The sequence below is a fragment of the Arvicanthis niloticus genome, chromosome 9 (genome assembly GCF_011762505.2).
Source record: "Arvicanthis niloticus isolate mArvNil1 chromosome 9, mArvNil1.pat.X, whole genome shotgun sequence".
Lineage (NCBI taxonomy): Eukaryota > Metazoa > Chordata > Mammalia > Rodentia > Muridae > Arvicanthis > Arvicanthis niloticus.
Window position 1 is genome coordinate 75451867 of NC_047666.1, and position 20163 is coordinate 75472029.

Consider the following 20163-nt stretch of genomic DNA (forward strand, 5'->3'; position numbering starts at 1 on the left):
TCCCTTATACCTGTGAGGGAATAGACTGTCACAGAAGGGATCATGAAAGTGATGTGGAGCTTACTGTGTCAAAGGGAAGGGGAGTAAAGAGTTGGAAGGGGTGCAAAGTCCATCAGGAAGTTTAAGATCTGCCTGAGTGTTTATAGACTAGAGACAAAGACCCAAGTGAGTATGTAATAGACTGAGGCAGACTTGAGAAGAGATGGCAGGATAACAAATATAAGCGGCAAAGGGAAGCAGATGGTAAAGCAGAATGTGGGTAGCAAAAGAACTTGGAGTCAAATGCACAAGTGGAGGGGTTCACCATGACACGGTGAAGAATGGATGTTTCTTTTAATATAGAGAACCACAGAGGGTCTTGATGTTGGAAGAGGGAGACTTTGAAGAATGCTGGAGAGATGCAGGAGTGCTCTCTCCCAATAGCTTGTGTCTCCTGTGTGAAATGAAAAGTGAGAACGATGGTGATCACTCACCAGTTCCTAGTGGGGGGAAAGGACAGGTGACAAGGTAGCAGGAGGGCAGGGTCAGATGAGTCTATCCATCATGTCCTTAGCACTGTGTTCAGCACTGGGCTAGGTGCTGCAGGGGATATAAAATATGTATGATGTGATTCCTGCCTTCAACAGGAAACACACACAATCGCTTACACAGATAAGAAGATCCTTATGCACGGAATGATTTGCTGAGAAGCATAACAACTGTACTGTGGAAAGGGTGGGGTGGTAGAAGAGCCCAGAAGTTCATGCAGGATTTGGATAAGGAGAGGAACAGACTGCGGGGGGAAGCAGAAGCTGATGTGAGGACCATTTAGTTTATTCCCCGCTTGGTGGAAGATGATCAGATTGCAGAGGGAGTGAGTGATGAGGGAAAGAAGGCAATGTGACTGGATAAATAGGAAGGAAGCAGAGTACAGTGTCTGCAGGAAGCATGGAGATGCATGAAGATTAATTAGGTATTTACATGCAGAATGGAGGGAAGCGTGGGGATAATGGAGGCTGAAATATAATAAGGCAGGAAACAGCGGCAGCAGAGCAGATGCAGGGCTATGCAAGAGTGATGCCAGCCCCAGAAAGGGGAGGAAGGGATGAGTCGGAGAGATTCTGAGGGGAGATTTGCTAAAACACTGTGACAGATTGGATACTGATGGGGAAAAAGGGGAGAGTCAACTATGCTTTTAAGGTTTCCTTCTGGAAGACAGGGGGAAAAGATGCTGATGCCAAATGAAACATCTGAGAAGGCAGGGAATTTGGGGGGTATCTGTGAACTGGGGACTGCAATAAAGATGGTAAACATTTGTAGAGGACTTTGAGTCTAGAGAGGAAAAAGCAGAGGGGTTACTCATTTGCATTATGACCAATAAATCAAAGGGAAACTTTGAGAAAGGATCAGCTTCACTGAGCAAAGGCAACGGAGGAGAAAGGAGGGTGGGGAAATTCGAGCTTGAACCTCAGAAAGAATTTAGAGAGAAACCAAAAGCAGGAAGGAGTTTGGCAAGGGGGTAAGTGTTGGAGGACACTTGTGAGGGATCAAGTGTTCTGAAGCAAGAGAGAACAGGCTCCAGTGAGCAGTGGATTTGTTGTTAAGGTTGTGCACATAAGGGGCATTTATAAATCCAAATGAGCGTGACCAAAGGACACGAGTATAAACCTTCTAGATTCTGTTTTAAAGAAGTGATATGTATGAAACCGAACAAATATACTAAGTAAATATCCTTGGCTCTTCTAAAGAAGGGTGTGTCAGAATTTCTAACAGACTGAAGGAAGGAAGTGCTTTTGTGAAAGCTGCTGTCATTAAAGGTGTTGTACTAGGTCTTTTGGCTTTGATCTCCATAGTCGTCTTCACACATACTTTGTGTGTGTGTGTGTGTGTGTGTGTGTGTCTGTGTGTGCGCGCGCGCGAGCGCACGCGTGTGTGTACACTAGTATGTGGGCACACTCACCTGTGCTTATGCGTAGCTCTGTGTTCATACACAGATAGATTGCAGTGTCCCATGTAGTATTTTAAGATGTTTAATGATAAAATAAAAAATTTAATAGTCTGTTTTTGAAGTTCTGCAATTAAAAATACAAAATTATCCCATGGCTGCTCCAAAGTAAACTAGGGTAATTTCAAAGCAGGATATTAATAACTCCCCATGTGCTAAGAGAATTGGCTATGGATTCATACTTCTCTCAAAGTTTGGATCTGTTTGGTAACTCTGTGTGTGTGCTACTTAATCCCTCTCAGCTTAATTTTTCTCTTGTCAAAAATATTCTGTAATGTTTGCTAGGGTGAGGCAAGGGTAAGTTTGTCATTAGTTTGTCGTCAAATCCAATCTCAATCACTCGCTCAAAAAACCATGCCTTGAGTTCCATAGAATTGTAATTTCATATTGCATAACCAACAAAACAAACAAAACAAAACCCCAAACCTTTATTGTGAGTTCTGGTTCTTCCTGGGGATAGAATATGTAGTAATTTCCTTGTGAATTCAATAGCTTTGTTTTCTATGAAGTTTTAATTTTAAGCCTTGTGACAGTTTGTATCTGCTTGGCTTAGGAAATGGCACCATTAGGAAGTATGGCCTTGTTAGAGTAGGTGTGTCACTGTGGGCATGGACTTAAGACCCTCATCCTAGCTGTCTACAAGTCAGTCTTCCACTAGCTGGCTTCAGATGAAGATGTAGAACTCTCAGTTCTGCCTGTACCATGCCTGTCTAAATGCTGCCGTGCTCCCACCTTGATGATACTGGACTGAACCTCTGAACCTGTAAGCCAGCCCCAATTAAATGTTGTCCTTTATAAGACTTGCTTTGGTAATGTTGTCTGTTCACAGAAGTAAAATCTTAACTAAGACAGAAGTTGGTACTAGGAGTAGGGTATTGCTGTGATAGGCCTGACCATGCTTTTGTTTGGAAGAATGTAGATTTGAAGACTTTGGATTTGGAAAGTCAAGGAATGGTGTAAGTGGAGCTTAGTGAGCCATCCTCATAGGAATATGGAAGACTTTGTTACTGAGAGTGATTTGAACTGTGCAAACCTGGCCCAAGAGGTTTCAGAGGAGAAGAATTTCAGTTTGTGGCCTAGAGATGGTTTTTGTGGTATTTAGGTAAAGAATGCTTTTTGCCCTTGTCTGAAGAGTCTACTTAAGTCTAAGGTAAAAAGATTTATATATTAATTACATTGACAAAGGAAGTCTCAACAAAGCCCAGTGGAGACTTTGTTCTCTGATTATGTCTCATGAAGAGCATTTTGAACAAGTGTAGCAAGCTTAGAAAGGGAAAATGTAGGGTATATGGTTCAAGTATTAAAGGGGCATCAGGAAGTGAAATGGAGCTGAATCCTGTGTTCTAGGATTTACAAATTAATGGCATGGGACTTTGGGGCAAGATCCTATTCAGCCAGGTTTAGATCCAGGCATGGTGGGTGGTACACATCTTTAATCCCAGGAGACAAAGCCAAACCGATCTCTAAATTCAAGACCAGCCTGAGACAAAGCAAGTTCTAGGTGAAAAATCTTAATTCCAGGCATGGCGGTATACACATTTAATCCCAGCATTACAGGACACAGAGCCATGTAGATCTCTGAGTTCAAAGTCAACCTACAGAGTAAATTCCAGGACAGCCAAGCGTAGGTAGAGAGGGAATTGGAAAGCAGAAAGCTGGTAATGGAATAAGGGGGTGTGTGTGGGGGGGTGTGGCTATCCAGGTCCAAAAAGCAGCAGAACTCAGCAGCTTTGGCCATGTGGCTCTGGCTTTAGAGTGGAAAATAGAAGAAACTACTGGAACAATTGATGATGGTTAGCTAGAGCTAAGAAATTAGCAGTGATTAAGAATAGACCAGCATCACTGAGGTAAAATCTTCTGGTAAGTGTTTTCTAAGAGCACCAAGAAGCTGTGTTCCAGAGGTAGCCAGGGTTATTGCTGCCACTGTCCTTGGTAATGTGTAAGAGTCATCCAGGTGGTACTGGTTTGAAAGCATGAAGGGGTCATGAAGAACAGCTGAGACTTGGCACTGTGAGAGGCCAGGGAAGGCCATTGGTGAGGGTACAGCCTCAGTTGTCATTGATGGCCCAGTACTGAAGGGTCATGTAAAGGAATTGAAGCTTGGCACTATGAAGAGAGCTTATAAGAGGCTATTGGTGAAGCCTAGTTGCAGCAGAAGTCCCCAGTATATTGGAGATGCCAGTACCATGGGATGATCAGCAAGAACAGCAACATCAGTGGGAGTGGATCAACCTGAGCTTAAAGTGGTACAGAGGGCAGAGCTGGAGAAGTGATGCCAGCCCTTTGGAGGAACCCAGAAGATCATGTGTGGATCCCAGAACAAGAAGCTGTGAAGCTGAAAGTGCCTTGGAGACTCAGCGATATTAAAGGTGTCAGAGCTGTGGGAGATCTTCTGAGGAAAGCTTCTAAGAGAGTGGGAAAAGGACAAAAAGTTTGATGCAGGTCAACAAAGATGGAAAAGGGGTTAGAGATCTGAAGACTGCTTTGACATCAGTTATGGAGATGCAGAGTTTGGAGTCTGTCCAGCTTCTTTCCTGTTTTGCCTTGGGGATTACAGTTAAGTGATTGGATGAATTGCAGAAGAGAATTTTGAACTCCGGATTTTTAACATAGTTGAGACTGCTATAAACTATGTGGACTTTTGAAATTGAACTAAATGTATTTTTGCATTATGCTATGGTTAGGTATGGCTCCCATAGACTCATGTTTAAACAGATCTCTAGGGACCAGAGAGTGGAATGTGATGGTTTGTATATGCTCAGCCCAGGGAATGGTACTATTAGAAGATGTAGCCTTGTTGGAGTACTGTGTCACTGTGGGCATGGGCTTTAAGACCCTCATCTTAGCTGCCTGGAAGTCAGTCTTCCACTAGCAGCCTTCAGATAAAGATGTAGAACTCTCAGCTCCTCCTGTACCATGCCTGCCTGGATGCTGCCATGATCCTACTTTGATGGTAATGAACTGAACCTCTGAACCTGTAAGCCAGTCCCAATTAAATGTTGTCTTTATGAGAGTTGCCTTGGTCCTGGTGTCTGTTCACAGCAATAAAAGCCTGACTAAGACAATTGGTAAGCAAGGCTCTTGTGAAGCCGGAGTGTGGAGGGTTTGATGAAGAGTTTCATTGTTTTGGCCAGGATACACATCAGAAAACAACAGAGCACAGGCTTGATAGCAAACTGGAGCATGTTACATTGCATTACACACATGCAAACTGAACTCAGTCTGGATATAGTGCCTCATACCTGTAATTCCAGCCCTCAGAAGGCTCGGGTAAAATGATTACCATACATTTGGGACCAACCTGGGCTACCTATTAAGTTTCAGCTAGTCTGTGTTGAGGTTTGATCTATTGCTGTATATTGTCATGCTAATTCCATACCTGAAGGTGTAAGCTTACGCGTGAATTCTCATGTTTATAGGCTTTTGTTGTGTAAACCTTGTTCCTTGATTTAAAACTATTGGTTAGATAAAATTGGCTACAGCCAATTACTGGAGGGATCAGAGGTAGGTGGATTTTCAGTTACCTGGTTGTGGGTGGCAAAGAGAGAGGAGTTAGGAGTGAGCAGAGAGAAAGGAGGAAGAAGAAGAAGAAAGGAAAAGAGGAAGCTGCCATTGAGGGGAGACTGGCCATGAACATGTAGCCAGGAGAAACAGCAAGTATCTGGGGTGCATCACTGGGGAGGTAGCCATGATAGCCGTTAGAAGTCAAAGCCAAGTAAAATAACCATAGTCTGAGCATAATTTATTTGTAAGCTAGTCAGGGATACATTTAAATAGGTTAAACCTGGTACAAGTCTGGGCTACAAAGACCGTTTCTCAAGAAAAGAATATAAATGAAAAATTCTAAGGCCAACAAAGTTCTCACATCAATGTTAAATCACTCTTTAGAAGCACAATGACCTCACTTATTTATCCTGTTCTGTTCAGGGGAGCATGTGATCTTCACTTACCAAAGGGGCAGTTTGTTGGTCTTGCTATGCTCAGATATTCTAATCCATCACATCATAAACCCCACCCAATCCCAGCTCATTCTCCTCCTTTCCAGACTTGGCTTACAGGGACCCCTTCTAGACTCTATGTTTTCCAACTCCCCAGGTGGAGATGCAATGGAGATTCTTGCCAAAGTGGCAGAAACGGGAGAGTTAGCTTTCACTTTATCAGCAGTTTATCTCTGGGCTTTCATGCAGTTGGTTGTTAATTCAAATTGAATTATAATTGCTTCTTTAGCTACACAGGTATCCTCAGTTCATTCTACAGAACAATATTCATAGATCTAAGGTTTTCCTAAATCATATGCTGATATATGAATTTCACAGGAACATAATTAAATCTCACATAAATGAAGCATCAATGAAGTTGTGGGTCATATTCAAATGCTCCAAATCCCTTTGTGAGTTTTGTAAAGCATTTACTATGGCCTATTTGGATGCTTCACAAAGGGCTTCACATGTGCCCATGCTTACACAATGTTGGTACTCTATAGTCTATACATACACCCTTTATAAAACTGAATAATTTGTTTACGTTCTTGGAGATTCAACTTCTATAGCAATTACAATGTCACAAAGTTATTGGGAGGATTGAAGAGACTCATGTGAGTAGACACTAGAATAATCGCTAACATAAGGTATAGATAACTGAGAGTTGGTTGTTTCTTTTGGCATGTTTCCTTTGTTAAAGGTAGGGGTATGACAGCCTATAATCCTAGCTATAAGGGAAGCTAAGGCAAGATAGTTACTTGAGCCTAATAGGATTCCAGGGTCAGCACAGGTGACACAGTACATCCTGTCAGGTTAAAAATAAAATAAAACGGAGGTCAATATATTAATGAACAGAATTGCCATTTTGCAATATGTCTAGGTAGAGAGTCTTTGCAATTGCCAAGAAGGCTCTCAACCTTCCTAAGGCTGTGACACTTTAATATAGTTCCTCATGTTGTGGTGACCCCCAACTATAAAATTATTTTCATTGCTATTTCATAACATACCTTTCTTACTGTTATAAATCATAATGTAAATATCTGATATGAAAGGTGTCTGATATGAGATCCCTGTTGGGGTTGCGACCTTCAGGTTGAAAACCACTGGTCTAGAATTTATGAATATACTCCTGTCTAGTCACAATGTACTATCCTGAAGTTGACCAACACAAAGAAGCTAGGCGTGGTAGTACATACTTGTAATCCCACTGAGGGGAGCCAGAGACAGGTAGATCTTTAGTGTAGTCTGGTCACCCAGCCTAGCCTTTTCTGTAATCTTATGGCAGGTGACAGGCCCTGACTTAAAATGGTGCAGAGGGTGGGTGGGGGAGGGGAATAAGCAAAAGCACTTAAGGTTGTCTTTTGGCCTCTACACACACATGAGCATAATAGCATATAATCATTTAACCCATTGCTGAGTGTAAACTTTAATATCTAATGGAATTGTCTTAACATGAATAAATAGCCAGGGAGGAGGTACTTCCATAATTTGGTATGGAAGTTTTAGAAACTTTTAAAATAGATATACTATTTAATTGCTAGTAATATCCATTTGCCTCTTTTTCCAAAATGGATATGTATGAGTGCCTGTGTGTACGTGTACACACATCCTAACACACACACACACACACACACACACACACACACACACCCCACATCCATTTTCCTTTGCATTCTTTAATGCCACTGAGTTTTCCAGAACCCATGCTTAGGCTGTCTGGACAGCAGCAATCCAAAGACAGATTCCATCACGCTCCTATCTGTTAGAACCTGCAGTGCTTGCATTTGGATTCGCTATCTAACAATAATGTGGTATTTTATAAACATTAGTGAGTGTGATTTTGCACCGGTCAGCAAAGGTAAAAAAATGGGTGCTTTGGGAAAACAAATAAAAAAGGAATTGGATCTGTCTCAATAAATTGCACCAATTGTAAATATCCCAAAGATGCAGCCGTTCTTTCTGGCATAGGAAAGCAAAGCTGACAATTATACTTTAGCATGAATAGGTGAAAAATGCAAGGGCTAAAAGTTGTCATTATGGTCATTCTTAGATTAAGTGTGACATTGTGTCTATTAAACATGTTTCTGCTTTATCTGCCTGCTCAAGTCTTCAGATATTACTTTAATCGTGGCAATTAATGTACATTCTAGTCATGATTCTTTTCCGTTTCTTTTTTGTTTTGGTTGGAGTCTGCAAATGTATGTGTTCCATCAATTTAAACATAATTATAGAATAATCTTTCCCAAATATTATAGTTAATAACATCATGATGTCTATAAATTTGCTGTAATTTATACACATTAAAATTTCATTGAAATTAAAGAACTTTGACAATTTGAGCATATTTTAAAGGCATCTTATGGTGTTTCCGATGAAGTTCACAAAGAAGCCTCAGATAAGCAGTATTTGTTTGGGATGATATGGCCTGGGGAGAGTCAGAAGCAAGTTGAATATTTCTGACTCTGGTCAGGAAAAACTTAGATTGATTATGTCACACACACTCATTCCTGATTTCAGAGATCACAACCTGACATTTCATTCAGGCTTGGTTCTGAACATCTTTGTCTAATGGGAAAACTCACAGTGCTTTTAAGTTTTACAAGGACATGCTGTATTCAGATGTCTATGTAGAGAAATTTGCTACTGCACAGTTGATAATTCAGGGTACTGTTATGACATGAGTTACTGAGTTACTACACCAGAGATTGTTGGTCCTCTCCATTGATGAAAAGGACCTGAAGCATATTGGTTACATCCTTACACAAGGCATGTGCAATATCCTACAACTTTATGTCACTTGTGTTTCAACAAAGTTGAATGTCCAGAGAAAATTTATTTTTGTTTAAGAAGCTACTTATTACCTTTTAATCTTTTCCAACAATGTATTCTACATCAACCTTTTATATGTCATTGTCTTGTGTTTTTTGCAAAGTATACAGTGTCTCATAACAACAACAAAAAGAAAAGAAGAGAGGAGAGGAGAGGAGAAGAGAGGAGAGGAGAGGAGAGAGAGGAGAGGAGAGGAGAGGAGAGGAGAGGAGAGGAGAGGAGAGGAGAGGAGAGGAGAAGAGAAGAGAAGAGAAGAGAAGAGAAGAGAAGAGAAGAAAAGAGAAGAGAAGAGAAGAGAAAGGCAAACAGTATGTTTCAGTCTGATGTTGGCTAGGAAGTTGATCGTTATTGGCATTGGAATAATGTGTTTTACTTGTTTTCAATGTTAATTTCCTTTGTAAATTTAAAATAATGTATAGAACAAAAATGGCAAATGTTGTATAGAAATGTTGATGGTTAATACTGATCCGTTTAAAATTTCATTTAGTTTGTTATTTTTAAAATAAAAATTATAGATATAATTGTATTATGTAGGAAAAATTTTCCAAGATTCAGATATCTGGTTTCATAATTAAAATAAAAATAGCTACACTGAAAAAATTATTAATGTCTTTTAGAAAAACAGTAGTATCTACAAATAGGATCAAGCCATTTGTCTCTAAACTATCTGTTAATGGACTGTCTGCTCCATGGCTCTGCCTGTTTTCTTGAGGAGATGTGATAGTCCCAGGAACTTCCAGATTTAGACTGCTCACACCCAACCCCCTGCCTGCCTGGTCTGCTGAGGCACAGCCTGCAGAGGCGAAGAATTATGTTCTGTCCCCTGAGGTCCATTGCCTGGACCACAGATCTGCTTGCCATCCCAGGGAGGTCTGTAGTCCCCACAAACATCAAGGTTAAACATCCCCCCAATATTCTGCCTCCCAGGTCTCCCCTAGGGAACATCCAAGCATCAGTGAGCTGTATGCTGTCTCCACTACCCAGGACAGGACTCTGTCTGACTTTCAGATGGTCTTTCAGGTACCTGGAACATCGAGGTTTGATTCTTCCCCACCAGTCTCCTGCCTGCCAGTTCCCCCTAAAACACACCCAACACCAGTAAAACACATCTGGTTCTCTGAGCTCCATTTTCCATCTCACTACTCTGCCTGCATCCCTGGTTGCCAGTCAGCATCAGTGACAACCAGATGGCTTAAAGGACAGCATAAGAATACAATCAACAAGAGACAGGGCAATAAGCCACCAACAGAGCCCAGCTATGGTACTACAGCAAGCCTTGGATATCTTAACTCAGCCAATGCACAAGAAGATGACCTTAAATCCAATCTTACAAAGATGATAGAGGCCTCTAAGAAGAAAACAAATAAATACCCTGAAGAAATACAGGGAAGGACAATGAAAGAGGTGACAGAAATGAATAAAACTGTTTAAGACCTGAAGATGGAGAAACAAGCAATGAAGAAAACACTAACTTAGGGAACTCTGGAGACGGAAAACCTAGGTAAGAGACGAGAAAATACAGATGCAAGGATCAACAACAGAATACAAGAAATGGAAGAATCTATAGCATAGAAGATTTCATTGAAAAAAAAATCAATACATTGGTCAAAGAAAAATGTTAAATCTAAAACGTTCCTGGCAGAAATCGAGGAAATCTAGGACATTATGAAAAGACCAGCCCAAGAATAATAGGAATAGAAGAAGAAGATCCCAGCTTCAAGGAAGAGGAAATATTTCCAATAAAATCATAGAAAAAAATCCCCAAGTTTAAAATAGACATGCCTATAAACACACAAGACACTTACAGAACACCAAAAAGATTGGACCAGAAAGGAAATTCTCCTCCACATAATAATCAAAAGACCAAATGTACAAAACAAAGAAAGAATATTAAAGGCTGCAGGGGGAAAAGGTCAAGGAATATATAAAGTCAGACCTATCAGAATTATACCACACTTATCAAGAGAGACTCTAAAACCAGGAGGGCTAGGGCAGATGTCTTGCAGACTCTAAGAGAACACAGATGTCAGCCCCGTCTACTATACCCAGCAGAACTTTCCATTACCATAGATGGAGAAAACAAGATATTCCTTGACAAAACCAAATAAATATCTAACCACAAGTCTAACCCTATAGAAGATACTAGAAGGGAAACTCCAACCCAAGGAGGCTAACTATACCCAAGAAAACACAGGGAATAAATAAGTAAGGCTATATCACCAAAACCAAAATAAGGGAAGCACACACAGAGAGACACACAAAGACATACGCAGACACATGGGCAAACACACACACACACACACACACACACACACTATCACCACAAACATTAAAATAACAGCAATTAACAATCATTGGTTATTAATATCTCTCAACAGCAATACACTCAATTCTCCAGTAAAAAGACACAGGCTAACAAAATGGATACAAAAATATCACTTTACTGCACATAAAAATCACACCCCAGTGACAAAGATAGATACTACCTCAGAGTAAAAGGCCTGAAAAATGTTTTCCAAGCAAACAGATCCAAGAAACAAGGTGGAGTAACCATTCTAATAGCCAATAAAATAGACTTTCAGCCAAAATTAATCAGAAGAGATGGTGAAGAACACTTCATACTCATTAAGGGAAAAACTCACCAAGCTGCTCCCTCAGTTCTGATTAGCTATGCTCCAAATTAAAGGGCACCCATATTTACAAAAGAAATATTACTAAAGCTTAAACCACACATTGAAACCAGTGTGTTATTAGTGGTAGACTTCAACAAACCATTCTTACCAATGGATAAATGAAACAGAAATAATGACACTAACATGTTATGAATTGAATGGATCTAACAGATTAGCTACAGTTCATTTCATCCAAACAGAAAAGAATATACCTTTTCCAAAATTGCCCATATAATGTATCAAAAAGCAAACGCCAGCAGAGATACAAGAACATTGACATAATCCCTTTTATCTTATCAATACCACCATGGATTACAGCAGGATTTTGACAACAGAAACAAAAGAAAGACTACAAACTCATGGAAACTGTATACCTCACTACTCAATGATCACCAGGTCAAGGGAGAAGTAATGAAAGGATTAAAGACTATATAAAATTCAATGAAAATGAAGGTGCATCATACCCAAACCTAATGGGACTCAATAAAAAGAGTGTAAAGAGGAAAATTCACAGCAATGAGGGCCTTCAAAGAGAAACTGCAGAGATCTCATCCAACAATGCAAAGCACACATGAAAGCTCCAGAAAAAAAAGAAGCAAATACACCTAAGAAGTGTGGAAGGCTGGAAATAAATTCAGGGCTGAAATCAGTAAATTACAAACAAAGAAAGCAATACAAAGAATCAATGGAACCAAGAGAAAATCAACAAGATACACAAAGTCTTAGCTAAAGTTACTATAAGACACAGAGAGAATATCCAAATTAACAAATCAGAAATTAAAGAGGGAATGTCAAACAAATACTGAGGAAATCAAAAGAATCACTAGAATTTACTTCAAAAACCTGTATGGCACAAAATTGGAAAATCTAAATAAAATGGATGATTTTTTTCTTGATAGATACTACTTACCAAAGTTAAATAAAAAATCAGGTAAACCACATAAATAGAAGTATAAAACTAAGGAAATAAAACTCATTAAAAGTCTCCCCCACCCAAATAATAATAATAATGATGATAATAATAATAATAATAATAATAATAATAATAATAATAATAATGAGGCCAAATGGTTTCCCCACTAAAGTCTACTAGACTTGAAAAGAAGAGCTAATACCAATACTCCTCAAACCCTCCACAAAATAGAAACAGGACTGTTGCCAAACTTATTCTACAAGGCTATAATCATCCTGATAACTAAATCACATAAAGACTCAACAAAGAAAGAGAATTTCAGCCCAATTATCCTTATGAACATTGATGTAAAAGTATTCAATAAAATACAAACCTAATTAAAGAACACATCAAAAACATCATCCACCATGATCAAGTAGGCTTCATCCCAGGCATGTAGGGATGGTTCAATATACAAAAGCCCATCAATGTAATTCACCACATAAACAAACTAAAAGTAAAAAAAAAAAAAAAAAAATCACATGAATATCTCATTAGATGCTGAAAAAGCCTTTGACAAAATTCAATACCTGTTCGTGTTAAAAGTATTAGACATATTAGGAATATAAGGCACAAACATTATCAAAGCAATATACTGGAGGCCAATAGACAACATCAAGCTAAATGGTGAGAAACTTAAAGCAATTCCATTAAAAGCAGGGAGAAGAAAAAGCAGCTCACACTCTCTATATCCAAAAATAGTACTCCAAGTTCTAGCTAGAGCACTGAGAAACTGAAGGAGATAAAGCAAACACAAATAGGAAGAAGTCAAGTACTGCTCCTTACAGATGATATGATAGTATACAACAGAGACCCCAAAATTTCTACCAGGAAACTCCTACAGCTGAAAATCACTTTCAGCAAAGTGGATGGATACAAAATAATGTTAAAAAAAGACCAGTAGCCCACTTTTATACAAATGTTAAACTGGCTGAAAAGAAAATAGGAAAACAATATCCTTCAAAATAGTCACAAACAATACAAAATATCTTGGTGTAACTGTAACCAAGCAAGTGAAAGACCTGTATGACAAGAACCTCAAGTCTCTGAAGAAAGAAACTGAAGAAGATATCAGAAGATGGAAAGATCTCCCATGCTCATGGATTATTCAGAGTAATACAGTAAAGATGGGTATCTTACCAAAAGCAGTCTAGAGATTCAATGAAATTTTCATCAAAATTCTAACAGAATTCTTTATAGACCTTTAAAGAATAATATTCAACTTCATATGGAAAAACAAAAAGTCCAGGATAACTAAAACATTCCAGAAAAATAAAAGAACTTCTGGAGGTATTATCATCCCAAATTTCAGGCTGTACCACAGAGCAATAGTGATAAACACTGCATTGTATTGGCATAAAAGCAAACATGTTGATCAATGGAATCAGACTGAAGACCCAGAAGTAAACCTACAGATACTTTGACAAAGAAATCAAAACTATACACTAGAAGAAAGCACATTCAACAAATGTGGTGCTCTAACTAGATGCCTGCATTTAGCAGAATGCAAATAGACACATATTTATTTTCCTGTTCAAAAACAAGTCCAAGTGGATCCAAGACCTCAACATAAAACCAGATACACTAGACCAGATGGAAGAGAAAGGGTGGAACAATCTTGAATGCATTGGCACAGGAGACAAGTTCCAAAAACAAAACAAAACAAAACAAAACAAAACAAAACAAAACAAAACACTAACAGCTCAGGTTCTGAGATCAACAATTGATAAACTAGACCTCACGAAACTGAAAAGGCCAAGAACAATGTCAATAAGACAAAATAGAATCCTACAGAATTGAAAAAGATCTTTACCAATTCCCCATCCAAATGGACTAGCATCCAAAATATATAAACAATGTGATAAATTAGATACCAAGAAATCAAATAATGCAAGGGTGTACAGCTAAACAGTGAATTCTCAACAGAGGAATCTCTAATGGCCAAGAAGCACTTAATGAAATATTCAGTATCCTTGTTTATCAGAGAAATGTGAATCAAAATGACCGTTAGAATGGCTAAGATAAAGAATTCAAGATATTGCACATATACTGGTGTGAATGTGGAACCAGGGGAATACTCCTCCACTGCTGGTGGGAGTGCAAACTTGTACAACCACTTTGGAAATAAATTTTTGCAATTTCTCACAAATTTGGAATAGTTATCCTCAAAGACCCAGCTATACTGCTTCTGGGCATATACCCAAAAGATGCTCCACCGTACCACAAAGACACGTGTAGAACTATGCAGCTTTATTTTTAATAGCCAGAAACTGGAAACACCCAAGATGTCCCTCAACTGAAGAATGGATAAAGAAAATATAGTACATTTACACAATGGTATACTATTCAGGGATTCAAAACAAAGACACTGTGAAAATTGTAGGCAAATAGAAGGGACAAGAAAATATTATCCTGAGTGAGGTAACGCAGATCCAGAAATGTACACATAGTATGTACTCATATGTGTATATTAGCCTGAAAATACATGGTAATCATTCTATAATCCACAGACCCAAAGAAGCTAAGTAACAAGAAGGATCCAAATGCAAATGTTGGATCTCACTTAGAAGGGGAGATAAAATAAGACATTGGAAGTGGATGAATAGAGACAACTAGGAGGGAGAGGGAGGCGAGAGGAGAGAGGAAAGAGGAGGGGAAGGGGAAGAGAGAGGAGAGAGAGAGAGAGAGAGAGAGAGAGAGAGAGAGAGAGAGAGAGAGAGAGAGAGAGAGATCTGAAAATGGTGGTATTTGGAGATTTGGAGATTTGGAGGCATCTCCGGTAGAAGCCAGAAGCTCAGGCAAACTCCAAGTAATGTATGAGGGTGATCCTGGCTAAGACTCCTGCAACAGAGAATATAGAAACTGAAATGGCCACCTCCTGTGACTAGGTAAGACTTCCAGTGGAGGATGAGAACACTGACCCACCCACACAACCTTGGACCTACACTTTGTTCTGCTTACAAGATGTGCGAGGATAAAGATGGAGCAGAAATTGAGGGAGTGGCCAACCAATGACTATTCCAACTTGAGACCCATTCTATGGGAGAGAGCCAACCCTTGATGCTATGAATGATATTCTGCTATACTTGCAGACAGGAGCCTAAGATAACTGTCCTCTGAGAGGCTTCACCCAGCAGCTGATAGAAACAGATGCAGACACCCACAGCCAAACATTGGGGGGACCATAGGGAACCTTGGGTAGAGGGAGAGGATGGATTGAAAGAGCCAAAGAGGTTAAGGAAACCACAAGAAATCACAGAAATAATTAACCTGGGCCCACAGGGGCTCACATAGTTGAACAACCAAACAAAAAGTGTGCATGATAGAGACCTAGTTACCCTAAACATCTGTAACAGATGTGCAGCTTGGTCTTCATGTGGGTCTCCTAACAACTGGAGCAAGGGTTGTCACTGATTCTTCTGCATGACTTTGGATCCCTTTTCCCTAGGTAGGCTGCCTTGTCTACCCTCAACAGGAGGAGATTCACCTAGTCCTATTGCAATTTGACAGGCCAAGGTGGGTTTGATATCCATGGGAGGCTCCCACTTCTCTGAGAGGAAAGGGGGTGAGGGGAGAGGGAAAGACTGGGAGGAGAGGAGAGAGGGGAAGCTGAGATGTGAAATTAAATAAATAAATGAAAAATGGTTTCAATGTAGCCCTGTCACACAGTTAATGTACTTTAATTTTGTATGTTATACTTTGCTTATATTTGTAATTATTTTCTACTCTGATTTATATATTTCATAGGACACATTGTTTTTATGAAAAAAAAATCAGGCTTTAATATGTTTACTTACTTTGAATGCCTCTCCCTCTCCCCCCCTCCTGCCCCTTTAAGGTCTTATCATAATGGGTAAGAGTCATATGCTGTTCAGAGAAATTTATACTCATCTTCCTCATGATTTTTTCTTAATTCTCCTTCTTTCCATTAGAACAAACACCTTTTGGTTGCTTCCAGGTGTGAGTAAACATAGACCTGGATAAACATCACTGATACGTGCGTGACCTTTGCCCAGATGTGATGGTAGGCAGATGACACTGCATTGAGCAAATGAAGAAACTGCTGCTTGGATCAGCAATCACTTAGGGGGGAAGACCATTTCTTTTTTCCTTGTTATTCAGCCAGGCATTTACTGTGGGGATTTTGAAAGACCTCGTATTAGAGCTTGTCAGAAAGTGGTTGACCACACATACACACATCTAGAAAGCAAATAGTTGGAAGTCAAAGGGCAGAACTCAGTGCGTTTATCCCATGCATGTTGTTAATTTAAGATGTGTTTTCCATTTCCAAAGGTCAGGAACTATCAGTTTGATAGCTCATTCTTGTTACACCTAATATTTTCTTTACTCTACGTAGAAACACATCTAAGAGCCCAAAGGGGACAAAGGGAAATCATGTAAATCGCCTGATCTTTGTTCAGTGTGAAAGTTAAACTTAGCAGCTCTGCTCATCCGACTTCATAGGGAAATTAAACTGCACAGAAGTTTCCAATTGTTCAGTGGTTCCTATAGCCTTATTATTAGAGATCAGAAGTGATGTCTAAGAGGGTTGAGAGAGAGATCCACATAACTCCAGTAACACAAGCTCCTGAGCTTTCCTTATCCTCCGTAATGTGTTGCAGCTGGCTCACCCGGGCTGGAAAACTAAATTATGAACATGTCTTTGCCTTTGAACTCAGTGGCAATTTGTTAAGGTGACATCAGCATGGTAGAAGTCTTTAGACCACAAACAATGGCAGACACTTCAAGTTTTGTTTTCATTTTTGATTTCTTGAGGACACAATTGCTAACAATTTGCCAGAACACCATTAGTAACCATCATCAATAAAGTTAATGAATATTTTAAGCAATAATAAACACATGTGATTGATGATTTGGAATGAATACCAACTGTATAGCACACCATACTGTTCGCGGCTAGCTCCCTTCAAACAATATTATTTCATTCTATTTTTTTATCTCATTCCCTTCTGTACTAATTTATATTTGGAAAACATTCCTATGTTACCGCATACAAAATCTAAGTCACTTTAAAGTCCCAGTTTATTAATAATCTATCGTATAACCACAAAACCAATTGTTACCCAAGTCTCTTTGGGTCCCAAATAGTTTCTATATCTCAGGTTTTACAAGGAACATGTTACCACTTTTCCATAAGTGGTGTAAATTACCTTTCTACATATATAGATGTGAAAATTCTGAGTCAAGTATCTATATTTTTATATTTGATAAATATTGTTAAGTTTCCACTCTCTTGGGATGGTATTTCTAATACAAACATTAAGATTTTTTTAAAAAATGAAGACATATTTAAATCTCAGCAAATAATTATAAACCTTCCACTTTCACTTCAACACTATGGTGAGAAGGTTCTAGACACTCCATAATTAAAGAAGATGGTTGTTCTTTAACTTCATGTATCCAGTTGATTGTCTGACAGTCTCTGCCCCCACATTCATTAGGCCATTTCTTTGGTAACACCTTCCTGTGGGTTTCTCAATTCGATGTTCTAAAACAGCTGCACACAGATATGATCCAATCTTATATAAACTATGTATTTTCCAACATAAGTATATTTATAGTGGTTTATGTCAGGCTCAGATATTAACAATAATTAAAAACATACTGTAATGAAACTTACGTGAATGTTCTCTCTGGATATATATTTTTTTCCAAGAAAAGATATTTTATTTTTTAAAAGAGAAATCATACAGTCAATGATTATACCGCCATTTCTCCGCACTCTTTCTATTCACTTAAGAAACTGCAATACACCACAGTGAGACCAATGCCTAAACAAGAGCACCGGACAGTAACTAGGGTGCAAATAAAACTTGATAGTGGCATTTTATTGAATACAAAGCAGGATTCAGTATCTGCCTTTGTTGCACACTCCTGAAGCAGGGGCCCAAGGAAGGGAAGAGAACAGGATTTTCCTTGTCTGGAAAGGTGAGTGCTCCTTTGTCCTTTCACACAGAGGGGAGGGGACATTAGCCCATGTTCTGTCGGTTGCCATAGCCCCTAGGATGGGTGTCCTTCCAGTCATCCCACTCCTGCATCCTGTGGAGGGCATTCTCATCTTCATCTTCCTTTTGCTCCAGGTCCGGCTCTTCCTGCTCAGATACAGTGTGAGTCTCAGGTGGTGGTGCCCGCTTTTCTGCTTCCTGAACAGATGGTGAGACCTCACTTTTCTGGCGCTGCTCGTACCAGTCATTCACGGTCATAGTTGCCAGACTTGGGTACCCGGCTCCAAAGACTTGTGCTTGGGCAACACTTCGAGTGAGGACGAAGGGTTTTAGTGGAGGCCTTTCCTGAGGAGATGTGCGAGATGCTGATGCCTCACCGAAGGAGTCTCTTTGCCTCAGGATCTGTATCTCCTGGTCGATGCTCTCGATCTCATCCAAGCTGATGCTAACCCACCTACGAAGTTGAAGGAGGTAATACTCCCTGACACGCTCGTCATCAGCCTGGCCGCTCTCCACTGCCGATTTCAGAGAAGACAGCCTCTGCTCCACCGCCTTCTTTTGCTTGTACCTCTGGATTTTAGTCTGCCTCTGGGATGCCATGGCAACTAGGTTGGGCTCCAGGGTGTCAGAAGTGGCAGCCGGGTTGCCTTCCGGTGAGCTGCTTTGGGCCCAGGGCAGCTGAAACTCGGCCACATGGTAGTTGTGGCTCTGGGTTAGGAAGTTCATGAAGTGCTCTCGAGCATCCTGCAGGACGTCAAGGCGATTGCTGGTGCCCACCAGTTTCAGTGTCAGCGCGCCCTTCAGGGCCGGGAGCATCAGGTACTTGAGGTCAGCAGAAGCAATCTCTTCCCAATCTTCATTCCTGCTGAACAAATCGAGCTGCGATAACATGTCCGAGGCCTTCTCCAGGAGGTTCAAGGCCTTCCTCACCTTCTCCTGGATTGGCTTGGAGCCTGTGGGTTGGGTCTCAGCTTCCAACTCCTCCAGAAGTTGTATGCTGGTTTCCAACAGCTCCCGGAGCTTCGGCTTCTTCATCTCCTCCATAAACGACGCCATCTTGCCAGAGGGAGGAACCCGGATGTCTCTGGCTTATTGAGACAGAGTCTCGCTCTGCAGTGGAGGCTGGCCTGGAATTTTCTATGCAGCCAAGACTGGCCTGAAGCTGGCAATCCTCCTGCCCCAGCCTCTGGAGGGCTAAGATTGCAGGTAATGCCACTATGCCCAGCTTCTTCTCTGTATATTATAGTACTATATTCCTTCCCCCTTGTGATGGTGTGGTGTGACATACTGCCTAAGTGATAAGATGAAATGAGAGGGAAGATGTAGGCATGGTAACCATTGCTAGGCTACCAGAGAAGGGCCACTTGAACACAAGCACTCTGATTAAAGCCCTCAGCTGATCTACTAACTGAAATGGCTACGAGTAACTGATGCACCAAGATCCAGTACAGCATGAATGCATTTGGTAATGAGTAAATCCTGTCTATGACAGGATGGAACAGGATGGCAAAAAAAAAACTTCATGATGTTTCTCAGTTTGGTATGCAGTTTGAGCATGGATTCTTTATGGAATTTGTCATTTGATTTTTTTTTTTAATTGGCTATCACTGATGGTAACTGAAAACACAGGGTGCATATGTGAGGATATTATAGGTCTAATGTTAAAATTTAATAATAGATACGTTGTTATCTCTACAATGTACCAGCACATCTTTCTCTAAATCTCTTACCAGTTGAATTTTTAAAAAAATATTATTATTATTATTATTATTATTATTAT

The 20163-nt window shown here is 40.0% G+C and overlaps 1 protein-coding gene across 1 annotated transcript; it reads right to left on the reverse strand.

Moving 5' to 3' along the window:
• Positions 1–18243: 18243 nt before the first annotated feature.
• LOC117715582 (immunoglobulin-binding protein 1b) lies at positions 18244–19439 on the reverse strand. The gene has a single exon (XM_034512452.2). The coding sequence runs from the start codon at positions 19437–19439 to the stop codon at positions 18408–18410; it is 1032 nt and encodes a 343-aa protein (XP_034368343.1). The 3' UTR covers positions 18244–18407.
• Between the last annotated feature and the right edge of the window lie 724 nt (positions 19440–20163).

Excerpts from the sequence above, each read along its gene's own strand:
- LOC117715582 (XM_034512452.2), bottom strand. The coding sequence starts at position 19,439 with ATGGCGTCGTTTATGGAGGAGATGAAGAAGCCGAAGCTCCGGGAGCTG.